The 15,526-nt window shown below is 41.5% G+C and overlaps 1 protein-coding gene across 1 annotated transcript in view; it reads right to left on the bottom strand.

Moving 5' to 3' along the window:
• The window catches only part of LOC138266600 (guanylate cyclase soluble subunit beta-2-like), a 480,633-nt gene that overhangs the window by 364,370 nt on the left and 100,737 nt on the right, over positions 1–15,526 (bottom strand). Inside the window, exon 5 of the mRNA XM_069215434.1 lies at positions 15,067–15,166. Within this exon, the coding sequence (XP_069071535.1) occupies positions 15,067–15,166 (100 nt within the window). The remainder of the gene's footprint in view (positions 1–15,066; positions 15,167–15,526) is intronic.

Here is a 15,526-nt window from a genome sequence, read left to right as displayed (position 1 = left end):
CATTTGAAGAATCCACGGATGTCCGGTGATCCTTTCCCAATTTACCAAAAACAATGCCACTCTGCCCCCAAGTTTGACCTGAGAAAAATGAACAATGCTCACCTGTGAAACTTGTGTCTTGTATGGGTCCTTGTTGCCCTCTGCGAGATCCTCTGCAGAAGCGAGGACGTCCTCCTCTGGGGTGAGTGTGATAGAAGGTGGGATCTTGTTCACCGTACCAACCACCTCTGCCTCTGGGATAATAGTTTTGGGGACTATTGAATGTTCCTCATCCGGGCATGCATCCTCTGTAACGACCGGCCCTGGCAAAAAGGCCTCATCTAAATACCTTTTTGAGAGGCATTTGGGCTTTGTCTAGCGAAGAAAAGGTAGAACAGAACTTAGCCAAGTCCTTAATAAAAGATGATCCGAAAAGAAGTCCCTTGGCCGAAGGACCCGCCTCCGAAGTTGCTAGATCCGACAACTTTGGGTCAATTCGCATTAGAATAGATTTCCTGCGTTCTGCAGAAATAGCGCAATTAGTGTTTCCTAGAAGGCAAATGGATCTTTGGGCCCAACTGATAAGAACATCTGTGTCTACAGGAGATCCTGATTCTTTAGCTAGATACGCCATCTCAAGGATCTTGGTCAGAGGTACGGAAAGATCCAAAGGTTTGTCTTGGCAACTACGCCAGGATCGATCCAAATCATTTTTGGGGTCCTTCGCAAACTTTCTCATGAAAGTGACCATAGTAGGGTCTATTTCCGGGGTATCAGAAACCTTGCCCTCTAAGTCTGGTCTGGGACATTCGGCTTTTAGTCGTGATCGGACTTCCTTATCAAAACTTTTCCTTAGGTTAGATTGAACATACTGAGCCACTTCAGGAGGAGGAACCCAATAGGAAGCTCTGGGGTGTATGATTTCTGTGGGGTCAAAGTCCAAACCTGACAAGGTGGGGCCGCTTTTTTAGCTCTTTTACTAGGAACCGAAGTATCCGAGTCTTCTGAAGCTTCAGAAGAGGAATCTTTATCAGAGGAAGAGGGGGAGAAAGAGGATTCCTTTCTAGAGCTATAATTATGTTCCCCACCACTTTTCTTACGAAGTTTTTAGAAGGCGTTGGCGTGAATTCTGCTAACATCGGCTCTAGACTCCAGATTTTTTGCCTTATCTTTTACTTTTTTACCTTCGGGTTGAGGTTGTTGTCCTTGCACCCAACCCTGTGAACGTGCGTAATCAAAAAGTTGCCCAGAAAAGGGACCCAAGGCTCTCACCAAGGCATCATTTACAGATTGCTGGACCCTGGTATCAAGGGCTTCCACTAGATCTACTTCTAGCTGATTGCCCAACTCTTCAGTACAGTATTCTGCCTCTTGGTCATCCCACTGAGCCATGACCAGATGTTAATGCACAATAATCTTTAATAAAAGGAAAATATATATTTATTTTGCTTTTTTAAATATCTTTGAAAATGTTTTGAAAAGCAAGGGGGAGTGCAAAAACCCCAAATCAGGCAAAGTAATAAATGCCCCTAAATAAAGTGTGGAGGGAGCTGCCTGATGGCACTCTCGGCAGAAGCCTTGTCAGAATTTTACAACCCAAGCTATTCTTATAGCTGGGCGTCAGGGAGCACAAGCATTAAGGGCCAAGGCACACCAGAACACATGCGCTGCTAAATCAACGAGCAGATCAATTTCAAGAAAAGGAAACAGACCGGCTCGTTTAGATGCGTGCGCGCCCATGCACGGCAAAAGAAATGGAAAGGAGACTGCGTAGAGCACGCAGCTCCACACCACAAAAGAAAAATTCGGCATAAAATTATCGGCATGCCGAAACAACAACTAACGCGAGATGCGCTTCAGATAATACAATGAAAGCGCACTGAATCGCGACGCTTAATAAAATCTACAAGTAATTTAAAAAAACAATGTTATAAACACATTAAGTAGTAGAGAGAACATTAGAGTATACTTATCTGCTGCGAAGCAGCAAAGAAAGAGGAAGTGACGTTGAGGGTCAAAGGACTTATGGACAGAGGTCATGCTTAGTGATTGGACCATGTGATGAGATGTGAGGCATCATGGGATGTTTAGTTTTTCTATTTACTTGTATTTGATTGGCTGCTGTTTAAGTCAGTAAAGAAAGAGAAAGCATAATCGGAGCCTCCGGTCCTGACATAGAATTAATGAACATGTTTCATTGCTGCTCGATCACCGTGCACGATCTATTCCTTGCAACCTCTAGTCATGCTCTAAAAGGACTTGACTTCCATCTACAAGCAAGAGATGATGAAAGGCTTCTGAGATTGGCTAATAAGAATTTAACACACTGCAATTGAGTTTTTTTGCCAACACTGGTAATGGGAGTGGCGGGGCACAGCTATGTGACCAATGTGGACAGTTCACTGTCCTAGATAGATCATCCGGCTAAATGTCGTCACCACCAGGCCATGTCCAACTTTGCCTCTGGAGAGAAACGTGAAGGTAAAGTTAAATATTTCGCCTGCCCAAGTAATACTTACTACTTCTCCAGGTTTGACGAGAGTAGGTGCCCAATCCAACACATTCCTTTAAGAAAACAATAACTAAGTACAGGCACATTCTAAATTTAGCTCAAACAGTCAGCAAATCGAACTTTAAAGTGTATTTATTCATGACATTACGCATGACCACTGAAATCACCTTAGCTCTAAAATAATTCAAGTATTCTACACGGACTCTGCAGTGGATTGCTCAGAACACATTACAAGTCATTGGTGCACATGACTGCAATAAAGTGAAATACAATAAAATGGAGGGATGATCCCATCAACAAAAATATGAATCCCCAGGTTATTTGTCATCCAGGAGCAAGAGTGAAAGGAAGTAACAGCGTCTGTTTTCAAAGCTGTCGACAGTGACAGAAAAGTAAATCTTGCCTGACAGAAACAGAGGGTAGGACTGGGCTCTAGGGCAATCAGGCAGTGCTTGAAGAGCAGATCCCGCTGGTCAGTATGTGGGCAAGTTTTGTGGGTGTTTGTGAGCCCGTTTTATGGACTCCTGGGTCGGTTTTTACTTTTAATGTCCATGAAATTAAAACAAGCATTGCCATCAGCAAGCTCAAATCCATGCTATCTTTAATAACTTGCAAAACACCTATAGGGCAAGTCTTTACAAGTTAAAAACTGCTTTAATATGCAAACATCGGCCACTTTTTTAGGTATCTAACACACTAATGGGGGACAGTTTTGTTTTGGTGCCTGGTTCTATTTCTTGTCCCAGTCCGATCCTGCAAAACATCAGGGATTACCAAAGCAAAAAGAAATATGGAAGGGCAATCAGCGCACTTTGTGAGCAGGAAAGGTGAAACACGTATGATTCCTTCCAATAGTCAATCCAACCAATCTGTGCTGAAATGGAGGAAGCAATCTTAATGAATAAAAAGTAAAGGGGTAAATAAAAGGCTGAGGGGGATAGTGGAAAGCAGAAGACATTCACTGTGGAACTGAGGGCGTGATGATGCAGCATGAGCAGGTCTGCACAGTGGGACGAGGCACCGTTGCTTGAAGAATTTTGTTTTAAAAAAATCACGGATGTTCGGTGCATGATTTCACCAAAAAGACTGAGGAATGGATATAAGAATGATGGGCAAGAAGATTTGGGCCACCTTAGCTAAGGTGGGGCTAAGGTGGCTTTTCTGCTGAGCCATATTTACGGAGTGGCGCAATGCTTACATTGAGCCACTTTGTAACCCCTTGCGCCACATTATGTCTGCATCAGGCATAATGTATGCAAGGCAGGCGTTCTGGCAAAGGGAGGCCTGAAAAAATGGCGCAGTGAAATTTACAATATTTTACTGCAAAAAAATGTCAGTTATTTTTAATGCTGGCGTTAAAATGATGCACACATTACATTCAATGTTGACGCTATTGCGCTAACAACCGCCATGGTGTTCCGTATTGTAAATACGGCACAGCCATGGCATGGTTAGGTGCTGGTCGGGCATGCAGGAAAAGTGGCTCCTCATCTGTGATTTACCACTTTCTTGTAAATATGCCCCTAAGTGGGATTTGTATGTGGGAGGGAGGTAGGAGTCCAAGTACCAAAAGTTGAAAAGCAATGTGGGCTTAATTGTGGTATGGCAATATATTAGTAGATTAAAGGGGGCTGTCCCCTGTGCTTTTATATTAATTATGGGACACCAATATGGAGTAATGCATGGGGGAAGAAATATTTGCAAATAAAAGCCAAGGTTGTCCACCACAAATGTAAAAAGATATGAGGTCTATGGAGGTGTCACTGGAGATATGAGGGAAGTGAAGGCTCTGCACTTGCTGTACAGAGAGAACCAACTTAATCTATCTGTCCTTTTCTCTCCTTCCTTGAATTTAGTGGTAGTCTGGTAATTTCTCATGTGAATACTGTGCAGAAAGAATCCCACGGGACTAAACAGCCTTTCTCTGCGTCAGCCCATTCATCAGTTTGGCAAAAGAAGTAAGTTATTCTACAATTGTAAGCCACTTCTTTTTGGTAAACTGATGGCCAAAGAAATATGTTTTTCTGTTTTGTAATTCTATATTATTTAGTTGCTGGAGGAGCTGAAAATGTGTGCGCATGTGCAGGCCCATAGTGAAATGGACATTACTGGGCCTGTCGGAAAGTCAGTGGCATTTTTTTTATACTAAATGTTTGCTACTAGTGTGGTGGAGGTGATGGCCTAGTGGGGTTGATGCATTTATTTTCGTAATCCATAGGATAGGCTGTTTAATATCATTTGTGGAAGAGATTGCAGCAGTCTGCATCCCATGATTTTCCCAATTTGTTTGCTGTCGTTTTGGTTAACTAAAGAGTGTTACTTGGGATGGGTGTATGCTTCTTGATTTAGCTCCCAAATTTTCTTCAATCTTCCAGAGTTGTGCTGAAGGTTCTGGGTGTGCTCTTAGTCTTGTGGAGTCGTAGCACGTTCGGATTTTTTGTTTTTGTTTTAGTCTTTCTGCTGGGATACTGGGTGACGTAAGGGGCCTAGGGATAGACCTATATTTTTGCCAAAGATAAGAGTTTTTTGTTTTGTAAGGCATGCCTGTAAAAGTGTGGACTATGCAATAGGATCGGGTGCATTTTATCTGACTGGTGCAATCCTTTGTCTTCATTCTTGAAGCAGCTATTTCATGCGTTTATTTTACTCATTCGTAAACCTCATGATGTATGCCGTAAGTAAGGTTGACTACCAGACTCACCAGCCTATACAGGAAGTTATTATTATGTATGAATGTTCCTTAATATGCAGGGAAGTATCATGTATATATTGTCATATCTGTTATCTTAAGCTGTTAGCCACCATAATGCCCAAATCTGACAACCTGATATTTTGTTTCCTTTTGAATGCAGGTAGAATCAGACTGGTCCTATTCATTCTCTGACCCTGAATTTCCTAAATCCAAAGAACACAGCACATAATAATCTATAGTTACCAGGGAAGTGGTCAGAACCATTGACACCAATGTCGCCCTCCAGGGTGCTCCTGGTACCTCTTAAAATCAAGAAGTAAGATTTGTTGCCATGTACAGAAAACTGAGCCTTTTTCTCCTTTCCACTGTAGTGAGGGCAATCTTGGGTAATACAAGAGAGACATAGTAAACAATTGTAGAAACAGAACAGACAGAAGACAACCTGAGGTAGCAGCAGCGCCAAGGGCTGCTTGAAGATCATCTTCACCATCTGCTCCAAGAAAAAGAAGCCCAAATCCCTCAAAGTCTCCAAGCCACCCTTCAGTTATTGATGAAGAAATGCTCCATTTTCAGTGCTACCAGTCAATATGGTGATGAAGATGTACCTGTGACATTATTCTCGCATAAATTTGGTAGCTTTCATTTATGCTTGTTATGTGAAATTTTTGAATTTACTTTACTATGCCACATCGTGTATATATATATATATATATATATATATATATATATATATATATATATATATATATATATATGTGTGTGTGTGTCATCATAGCAAATATTTATCACAATGACACAGGAAAAATGCAAGTGATTGATCAGAACAAAAACAGCTGCTGTTTGTGGTGTTAATTCCCAGGCCTAATTGCTCCATTTTTGACACAGAAAGTTAAAACAATAAAACCAATTAAAGCAATTGCCCCAGTCTTTGTTGTCCTCACACACCCGGCCATTATGTGTACTGAGTCTGGCACAATAAAAAAAAGAAGAAAGCTCTGGCTTGGCATTTCTTTAACATTCATCTTCATATTCCAGTGTGCACTATTTGGCACTCTTAAATGGGCAGGAAAAGCAAGACAACAATTTTGGAATCAGTGACTAACTTAAATGGGGAACATGAACATCAACTGGAGGCCCACCAAATATAATGCAAGTATGGGTGGCTGATGTTTTATTATATCAGTCCACATTGTCCAAAGGAAACGATGACAATAGTGTCCAAGGTGGACCAGTTCAACATCCAGATATTAGAAGGTAGCCGCGCACTGCCAACCCTATGTCTTTGTCAAAAAAACACTACCTGGAATCAGGATGCCTCTCTGGATATTTTGCATTAAGGCTCCACATACTCACAGATAGCAATAATAGAATCATCGTATAAACAATCTACTATTAATATTTTGTTAAGCAGGGAAACCGACTATAACCACAACCATGGGACAAACTGTTCATATAATGGGAAACTGCTCACATTACTGGCATTTGACTCCGCCAATTTTCTTTTGTGGAACTACAGAGGTTCCTAAAATTTATGAAAATTGTATGCCTGAAAGAGGAGGTTCTAAACCTGACCTAGTTTTCCACTGTCACTGTGCTAGAGCTGCACTGGCCAATTCTAGTTTTGGCTGAGTGCTTTGGTGGACACAGCCAAGCAAAACATCCGTATGGCCAAAGACATGTGAAGCAGTATTAATGCTATAGAGTACATGTGCATCACTGCCCACTAATGAAAAACCAAGCCACAATTCAGTGACGCACAGTACAGTGTCAAAGGCAAGCATAAAGAAAACGAGTGAAAGAAGAGGTAGCTGGTTCTTGGAGTGTTACTGCATTATATTGCAATGTTCTTTAATGAGGCATGTGTTTAATTCTTTCCTAAATTAGAGCAGTGGGATGCTGTTCAAGATCCTGAACCCAAGTTCATACTGTTTCTTGCTTGTTGTTCTTAGCACATATCAGGAATTCCATCTTGATTAGGTCGAGGTTCTGGGGGTGAATGGAGATCCAGGTCTGGAAAAGGTGCAGGCAGTGTTTGAGGAGATGGATGTATGGAGAAGAAGATGCTTTCAATCAGATTTGTGCACTGTCTATCTTGATATTACTATCTGTGGGCGGAGCCACAACAGACTCCCTGCTAAAGATGGCAGGAGACAGTGTGGAACCCTTGGGGCTCAATAGGTGGTATTGAGTTTTTGGAATCTGGTGGTTTCCATGTGAACAAACTGGTATTGAATGGAGAAGTAGGAAGAGAACCATAAAAAGGACATTGCCAATGATATTTTTGAGACTGCAGGTTGTGGATGAGGAATGGATGGGTGACTGTGTCTAAGACAGCTGGAAGGCCCAGCAATATGAGAAGGTAGGAGTCATCTTCATGTGAGGTAAGATGGGGCTTGGCTACAATGTGTAAGCAGTGATCTAAAGCCAGATTGATTGCCATGCAGGAGAATATCACTTGCGTGAAGGAGACATTGACGGTGTGTCGGAGTGAGAGAGCTTCCCTAGAGAAAGCCTTGATAAAGGCCAAGGTTAAGACATCATCTTCATAGGAAATTACTTTGAGGGATTTTGAAATGTCAGCAAGATCTGTGAGAAATGGAACTTTGAATAATGACAATTGTAGGATTCTGTGAGAAGGGATGGGCATAACAGGAGAAGCAAGATTGGTGTTGTTTATGTGATGTTCGATATTCTTTTTTTTTTGCACTTAAGAAGGGGTTAATGGCACTGCACTTGTCCATGCAATATAGGATAGGTGGGTCTGGCAGGGTGTGGATGCAGCGCTTGATTGTCCTGAAAGTGTTCTTCCTGAGTTGGTGGCCTCAATGATGGTACTAATACAATAATACCTTGTGTTAGATGATGTGATGAGCTGTCTGTGTCCTGTGTGTTGGGACTTCAGTATCATGAGGTGATCCAGATTTTCTTCCATTTTCCTTCCTGTTTGTAGGTGGAGATTATGTTATCTGAAAAGTCTGTAGAGTACTGTGGTTGTGAAAGTTTTAACTTGCACTTGCATGTTTTCATAGGAGCGGGGAACCGCACATAGTTTTTCAATAAATCATATAAATTGTTTAGAAGGTTTTTGGAATCGACATGGAGCTGGCAAGGGGAGAAATGAGTCTGTGTATTAGGTTGTTAATGGCGAAATCGCTGAAGAATTTAAAGGTGTGGTCTTCTCTTTTTGGTTGACCTCAGCTTTATTGCTTTGATGCAAAGCTGGGTGATAAAGATGGTGAAGCAGTCAGTTGAGTTCAGGAGTATAGGTGGTTTGCACTGGATTGTTGGTGATGTTGAAAAGACATGGTCAGTGATGAGGTCTTTAGAGTAAGTTTGCTGGGTGACATGCTGTGCCACATTGAGTGTGTCGAAGAGACAGAGATGGCTGTATCTTGTCCTTTTTATAACTTGCTTTATCTGGGAGTGCTTAGACTTGGCATCCTTGGTGTGGTCTCCCCTAACTTTTTGCCTCTGCTTCCCAGGTTGCTGATGTGTGCTGGACTCTGTTTTTTGCTGTTTTTCATACTCTGGTCACTTTACCACTGCTAACCAGTGCTAAAGTGCAAGTGTGCCTATGTAAAATGTATTTGTAATTGGCTATCCAGGACTGGCATATTTGATTTACTTGTAAGTCCCTAGTAAATTGCACTAGATGTGCCCAGGGCCTGTAAATCAAATACTACCAGTGGGCCTGCAGCACTGGTTGTGCCACCCACATCAGTAGCCTTGTCTTTCAAACAATAGGAAAATCAATCCTAAGGGACTCCAGCAGCTCATGCAAAGAATTGCATCATGGAGTGTATAAGGTCGACGTTTTGGTCTCCCAAGGCTCAAACCATCCACAAGACCTTCCTCAGGACAATGTGTCAAAGTGGATTAAATCATAAGTATTGTTGCTTTCAACATCAACTTCCTAGAACAGCACTGCTTAATCCTTTTCATCCAGCCCATACAACGCTAGTCAGATACTCCAGTATAAAGAAAAGACAATGGAATTTCACCACAGATACGTCAACTCCTACCAGGCTCGAATCAATCATAAAGCTCATAGAGCAGTGCTGTTCTAGGAAGTTGATGTTGAAAGCAACAATTGTTGTGATTTAATCCACTTTGACACATTGTACTAGAGGGAGGAGTGGTCACTTATACGTGAATGGGCTGTGCCTGCCCTCTCACAATGCAGTCCACAACCCCCTGGTGTGTGCCTGGCGCCTGGCCTGGGCAAGGCAGGATCTTGTGAACAACAGAGACTTTACTTTGAAGTAGGCTTAATTCAAAGGCAGAAAGGGGTATAAGTATTGAACCCAAAACCCCTGAAATTTAGATTACTTCAAGGATTCAAGAGGAACGTCTGCCTCAAGAAGAGCTGAAGAGCTGAGGAGAAGTGCTGCCCTGGCCTGTGACTGTGCTGTGTTGGGCTATCCTGCAGTTGCTGCTTCAGCCTGTAAAAGGGGACAGAGACCAGACTTTGCTGTGCTTTCCTGCTTGAGAGGTATCTCCAAAGGTTTGGAGTAGAGCTTGCCTCCTGTTTTGAAGCCACAGGGACAGCAAAGGCTTCACCATCCAGTTCTGAGTCTGTTTGCTGTGGACTCTAGCTTGCCAGAGGGTGCCATTCTAGTTCCTGTGCCCCTGGAAGTGAATTTCAGGAGAAAAACCTGCCTAACGACACTGGACGACACCGGACGACTTTGTAAAAGAGGTCACTGCCCGGAACTATGATGCTGCCTGCCCGAGGCTGTGGACCTCGCAGAAGTGCGACGACCACAACGCCCCTGTAGGCTTTGCGTCACTGCAACCACGGATCCCGCCTGACTTCGGAGTGTCGTATGTCTGTCGTGCGTGGCATCTGATGCCATTTCAGCACCTGCGGACCTGTGATGTCATCACGAACCCGTGAGGTTGCCTCGCAGCATCGTGACTTCACCGGACTTCGTACTCACCGGAACCAAGGGACCAACATCGCAACTGACGCTGCTTCACCTCCACCGCTCTGCAGTAAGGACCAGACACCTTTGCGCAACACTTCTGTCCTTCTGCCCCGTAGCACCGGAACCAATGCCATATCGGAATCAGTGACGCCTCGCTCCTCAACTACGTGCACTGGCCTGTTTTCTACTTGTTTGCTAAGATACTGTACCTGGGGGCGACCAGCTCCGTAAACGGCGCTATTGGCTTCACATTGTAGGAAACGACTCCATCACGATGCCGCTTAATACCAACTTGCAACATTTGGGCCTCTAGGCACTATTTTTGTGCTTTTCAGTGCTTAATTCATATTTTTAACTGTAGATTGTGAATTTTTATCGTAATTGGTCTTGTTCATTTAGATAAAATAATAACTATTTTTTTAAACCTATGTTGTGTCATTTTGTAGTAGTTCACTGTATTACTGTGAGTGTTTGTACAAATACTTAACACATTATCTCTGAAGTTAAGCCTGCCTGCTCATGCCAAGCTAGCAAGGGGTTGAGCGGGGTTAAGTGAGTGTGATTCTCCTTTACCCTGACTTGCTTGGACAGGGAGTAACCTGACTGCCAACCAAAGACCTCATTTCTAACAGGGAGGTTTAAGCAACCCATGAGAATGGGATGGGTGTGTTGGATGGATGTGGTGATGAGGAAATCAAAGGACTCTTTAATGAAGTCCTTGCTCTCTAAGGGAGGCCTGTAGATGAGATGGAAGCTGGTAGTTTGAGTTGCAGAGAGTGGGAAGTGGCATGTCAGCAGCTTCATGGGGTTCAATGTCACTTGCTTGCCTTTGGTGTATGACTTACACTTGACTCCTCCCTTCTTATGTGCCTGGTTTACACAATGAACATTGTAGTCTGTGCGAAGAAGGATATCTAGCATGTACGAGGACGTGGGGTGAACCACATTTTTGTGATGAAGAAGACATCAAGCTTGAGGTACGTGGTGAGGGTTTCAACATCTGGTGCATGTGGTACTGCAGATTGAATGTTGATGAGCATTAGTAGGAATGTGCATTCTGTAGTTTGAGGATGTGTGGTAGTTAGCTAACAAAGGAGGCATCATCCACTGCTCCATGGCATTTTTCAGATTATCTGTGTGCTCAGTTTTGCATATTGTCAGAGCCTCATTTGGATGAATTTCCTCAAAAAGCAAAGAGCAGTCCATTACTCAGTTACTAATTTGCATAATTGGTACTCATTATATCCATTCTTGTAAACCCAAGAAACAGCTGTGAGTGCTTTGTGGGAGAGAATGACCTCCCAAATATTCCATCATAGAGGAGGATTCAACCCTTTAGAACATCATCTTCTGCACTGTTCAATGGCTGTTTGAAAAATTCAAGACTATAAATTTGTCATGCACAAAAACGGCGATGCATTTGTTACAGGCATGTTATCGAAAGTGTAGCGATGGGGACCAACAGACTGCGTCATCAAATGCTTTTACCTTCTGAGTTTCTGATAGAGTCAGTGGGAAGGGACAATGGGCCATATGTATGAACACAGTTTCCCATAGACACAGAATGGGAAAAAACCTTTGATGCATCTGGCCCAATATTACCAAGCGCAACACCACGCCGATGCATCAAATTGCTGAGGGACACATTGCGAGAAGTGGTACACACATTTAGAGATGGTTACAAACACAACCTAATTTATTTTATTCCCTTTCCAGAGCAGGACACTGATAGGAAGAAGATGTGGATCATGACGAGTGTGCACATAAAAATATAGAACCGCATCGTATGGGCGTGTCATATTACTAAATGCTGATTATAAAATGCTGCCCAAAGCTTAAGTAATTATGGTAATACTTGTTTGCAGATGCGGTGATTCCTCCTAATCAAAAAACGTCTCTTTCCATCACGCTAATTAGTAAAAAAAATACTCGCTTGTAGAAGTGATAGATTTATTTTCCTTCTCCTCAATTCCCACTGCCATAGCTTTGAAAAAGTATCTCACCTGATAACCTTGAAACTTTTGTTTCTAATAATGGAAAAAAATAACTTTTCCTCCCAGTTCCAAAGTTAATAGCTTCAATGCATCAGGATATAAATACAAGGGTAATCATGAACTATCTGAATGCGTTGGGTAATAAAAGTAATGACTGTCTCGTCCCCAAGATTGTCTTTGCTTTGGTTATACAGCGTCTTTCAATATCAGTAATATCAGATCCCTTTATTTGCCCCCAATCGTGCGTTTTATCAGTATAAAACTTGGACCATGTCACCCTTTTACAAGTCATTCTTAACATGATTTATATAAACTTATCTTTTTACTTTTCTAGATACTGCAATGTCACACTTTTTGTCATAGGTTTGCTTTCAGAAAATTTAGTCTTTCTTAAAAGTTAATATGATCAGGGAATGATAAACAGGAACTCCCACAAATCCATGCAACTGTCCCACTTTTATTTCGACTTTGGAAGCATTATTTTGATAGTTCTATACTTCAGTACATGCATAGCCTGGGTGGGTTCTCAGATCGCCCATGTCTCCTTTGTGTACTGCAAAGCCCCAAAAAAGCGAACTTTAAGATTTAATGCAAAGAAATCAAACAATTGTCTGTACACTTCTTAAAAAAAAGTCTCTAATTCGAAGTTGGTCTGGTCGTAGGAGTGCTGAGAGACACTGGAGATGGTGAGTTTATCGACAAGATAAGTACGGTGCCAGGCATGACGGCTTTGTAAATGACACAGCTGATTTTTAAGATGGTACAGGCTAGCAATGGGAGCCAATAGAGTTCCGTCAGAATTGGGTGATGTGCTCAATATTACTTCCCGCCCTTATTCATGTCAAAGTTTTGATCCAATCCAGGAGATGGTTGCAAGGGGAAAAAGTGTTCAATCAACGGTGCAGAAGAGGAGCACAGGATAATCCCAACCCGACCGGAGTGAAAAAAGGGGGAAAGTGAAGGGACATGTGTTATTTTATAAGGAAAACTACAGAATAGTAAGTAGGAAAGGTCACACAAGGAAGGTGCGGAAGGAATAAATTAATACATCCCTACACTGTAGGAAACAGGACTCCTGCATTAAGTGGGAGCCATGCAGAAGTGAGGGAAATTATATGTGCCTACGGTACAGTAAAAGGACTCCAACTGCTTAGAAATTCAGAACAAGAGATTGACTTAACTGCTAAGGCATGCAAGAATACTAAAGTGCCAGAGTAGATGCATAAGAAATTGTTCATGTTTTTAAATATAGTGCCCTGAAGAAGGTGGGGTGAATCATCTTAAGTACCATCAAAATGCCGCATTGACAATACTTTTTGTAATTTGTTATCGAGATGGAATTTTCAATACATGAAGCTAAGGTTGTACCTGTTTTTTTTTATATGTGAGATGTATGACTTTTTCTTATGACCCAGAAAGATGTATTAATAGAGATTATGCTAGAATTTTGTTTTTAATATTTAAAAGTGATTGCATATAGTAATGCATATAATTGCATATAATAAATACATATAAGATATCTCTTTGTACACAATAATAGAGAACTGATGTTTTCTGTATGAGGTGTTTTCATATGGCTTTGGAGTTCTATACTTCAGTACATGCATAGTCTGGATGGGTAAAAAATAGTGTTTTGGTGTATTCTTTTTTAATCAGTAAGTTAACTTTACCTCATCACAGGTAGGTACAGAAAAGGGAACCTGTTTGTTTGTATGACTTTATAATAACCCTGTCCCTTTTGGCGGTGTAGGATAGCTCTCCTGTTTTGTGGAGTTGTTTATAGTAAAATACACTGGAAGTGCCGCAAAAGTGGATAGGGTCACCCCTGAGAACTTTTGCTCCATTGGTTAAGGAGCTGAATGGAGTTTTCCCCAACCCACAGGCTAGCTTTGGATATAAAAGTGCCATCCTCTGAAAATTTCCCAGAACACTCCTGGGACTGTGAAGAATCGGAAGAAGGACTTTACTGCTGTCTGAAGAACCTGAAAGAAGACCGCACCTTCTTGCCTTGAACTGAGAAGCCCAGAAGTGACTCCAAGGGTCAGGTGGCTGACTCCAAGTGTCAGGTGGGTGATCTATTGTTTCAGCAACAGGGACACAACAAACTTCCAGAGGCCTTTGTTTTAACTGCTCAGCTGACCAGTTCCAACTGGAATTTTTCTTGACCCCGCTGCTGGCTTCTGCTGGAGTAAGTCTTGCACCCACAAATGCTATCCCCAAGGTCCTGGACATTTGGCTGGTGACAAAGTGTACTCCTCCCAAAGTTCCTAAACACCCCATAAGAATACTTCCTTGGGTAATTCATACCAATAGACAATAAATTGAAACACATTTTACAATACAGACAAAAGGACTCTTTTCTTTATCAACAAATTAATTGGTTAGTAAATACCGACCGACATAAGAAAAGGGTCTATAAGCCGTTTTTGTATAAAATGATTACATTTTATGATCGGATCTCATACTTTTGATAGATAATTCCCTAGGGCAAAAGGTACTAAAAAGGCATAACATGTCTTGCTAATACTGGATATTTCATAAAGCATGCTGGCTGTCAGGAATTCAACCTTGTCATAGCTGGGTATAATCCTCACATTTGTGTTGACTCCTTCAATTAAACGTATTTTGGGGCAAACTTGGAACTGATGCATTTAGAACTTGTTGCCTTCTCACAAGAGATGTTTTCGTAATTTATTTTCCTTACTATTTGGACTGATAGATAATTAGGAAAGCGTATTAGATTTGCTGCAGCAAATGTAGTCAATTTGTTTGTTTGTTTTAAAGTCTCAATAGTTCACTGTAGCAAATAGTAAAGCGTACACATGAATGTGTTAATCTAGGTATATATAATTATATTTATCTGCTAAACCTCCTTTAACTTTCCATTAAGGGATGGAGAAAAAGATGTTAGGAACTTGTATGAATAAAAATAAAAAGATAAGGTGGTTATTGCAATTGTACCTGGAACAATATGGCAGAGGCCTCTTCTGTCCGAGTAATAATGTAGATGCATTGTTCCGTCTTCATTCTTCTCAACTCGAAAAGAAGGAGCATTCATTTCCTGAAAAACACATTACAGCAAATGTTTTATTACCTGGAAATACCTGCTATTTTATTCTGAATATAGTATAGGTGCAGAGTTTCTTTGGAAAAAATAACTAAGAATAAAAGACATACGATGACAAATTGATTTAATGCAACAAATTGCACAACCAGGAAAACGAGCACTATCTATTTGCCTTTTCTTTGCTTGGTCACCCTCCTCTCGCTTTCAAGCTGAGTCCATAAAAGTTGACCTTTTTTTCTTTCTTTCTTTTTGCTTTGTCAAGTTCAGTTCAATGTAATTTATGAAAAGACCTTCACCTGGCCCAGTATGTTTCTCAAATTTCCCCACCTGTTTTTAAATACGGATCTAATACGA

The sequence above is a fragment of the Pleurodeles waltl genome, chromosome 11, assembly GCF_031143425.1.
Source record: "Pleurodeles waltl isolate 20211129_DDA chromosome 11, aPleWal1.hap1.20221129, whole genome shotgun sequence".
Lineage (NCBI taxonomy): Eukaryota > Metazoa > Chordata > Amphibia > Caudata > Salamandridae > Pleurodeles > Pleurodeles waltl.
Note: the sequence above shows the minus strand (reverse complement) of the source record. Positions and strands in the feature narration are given on the sequence as shown.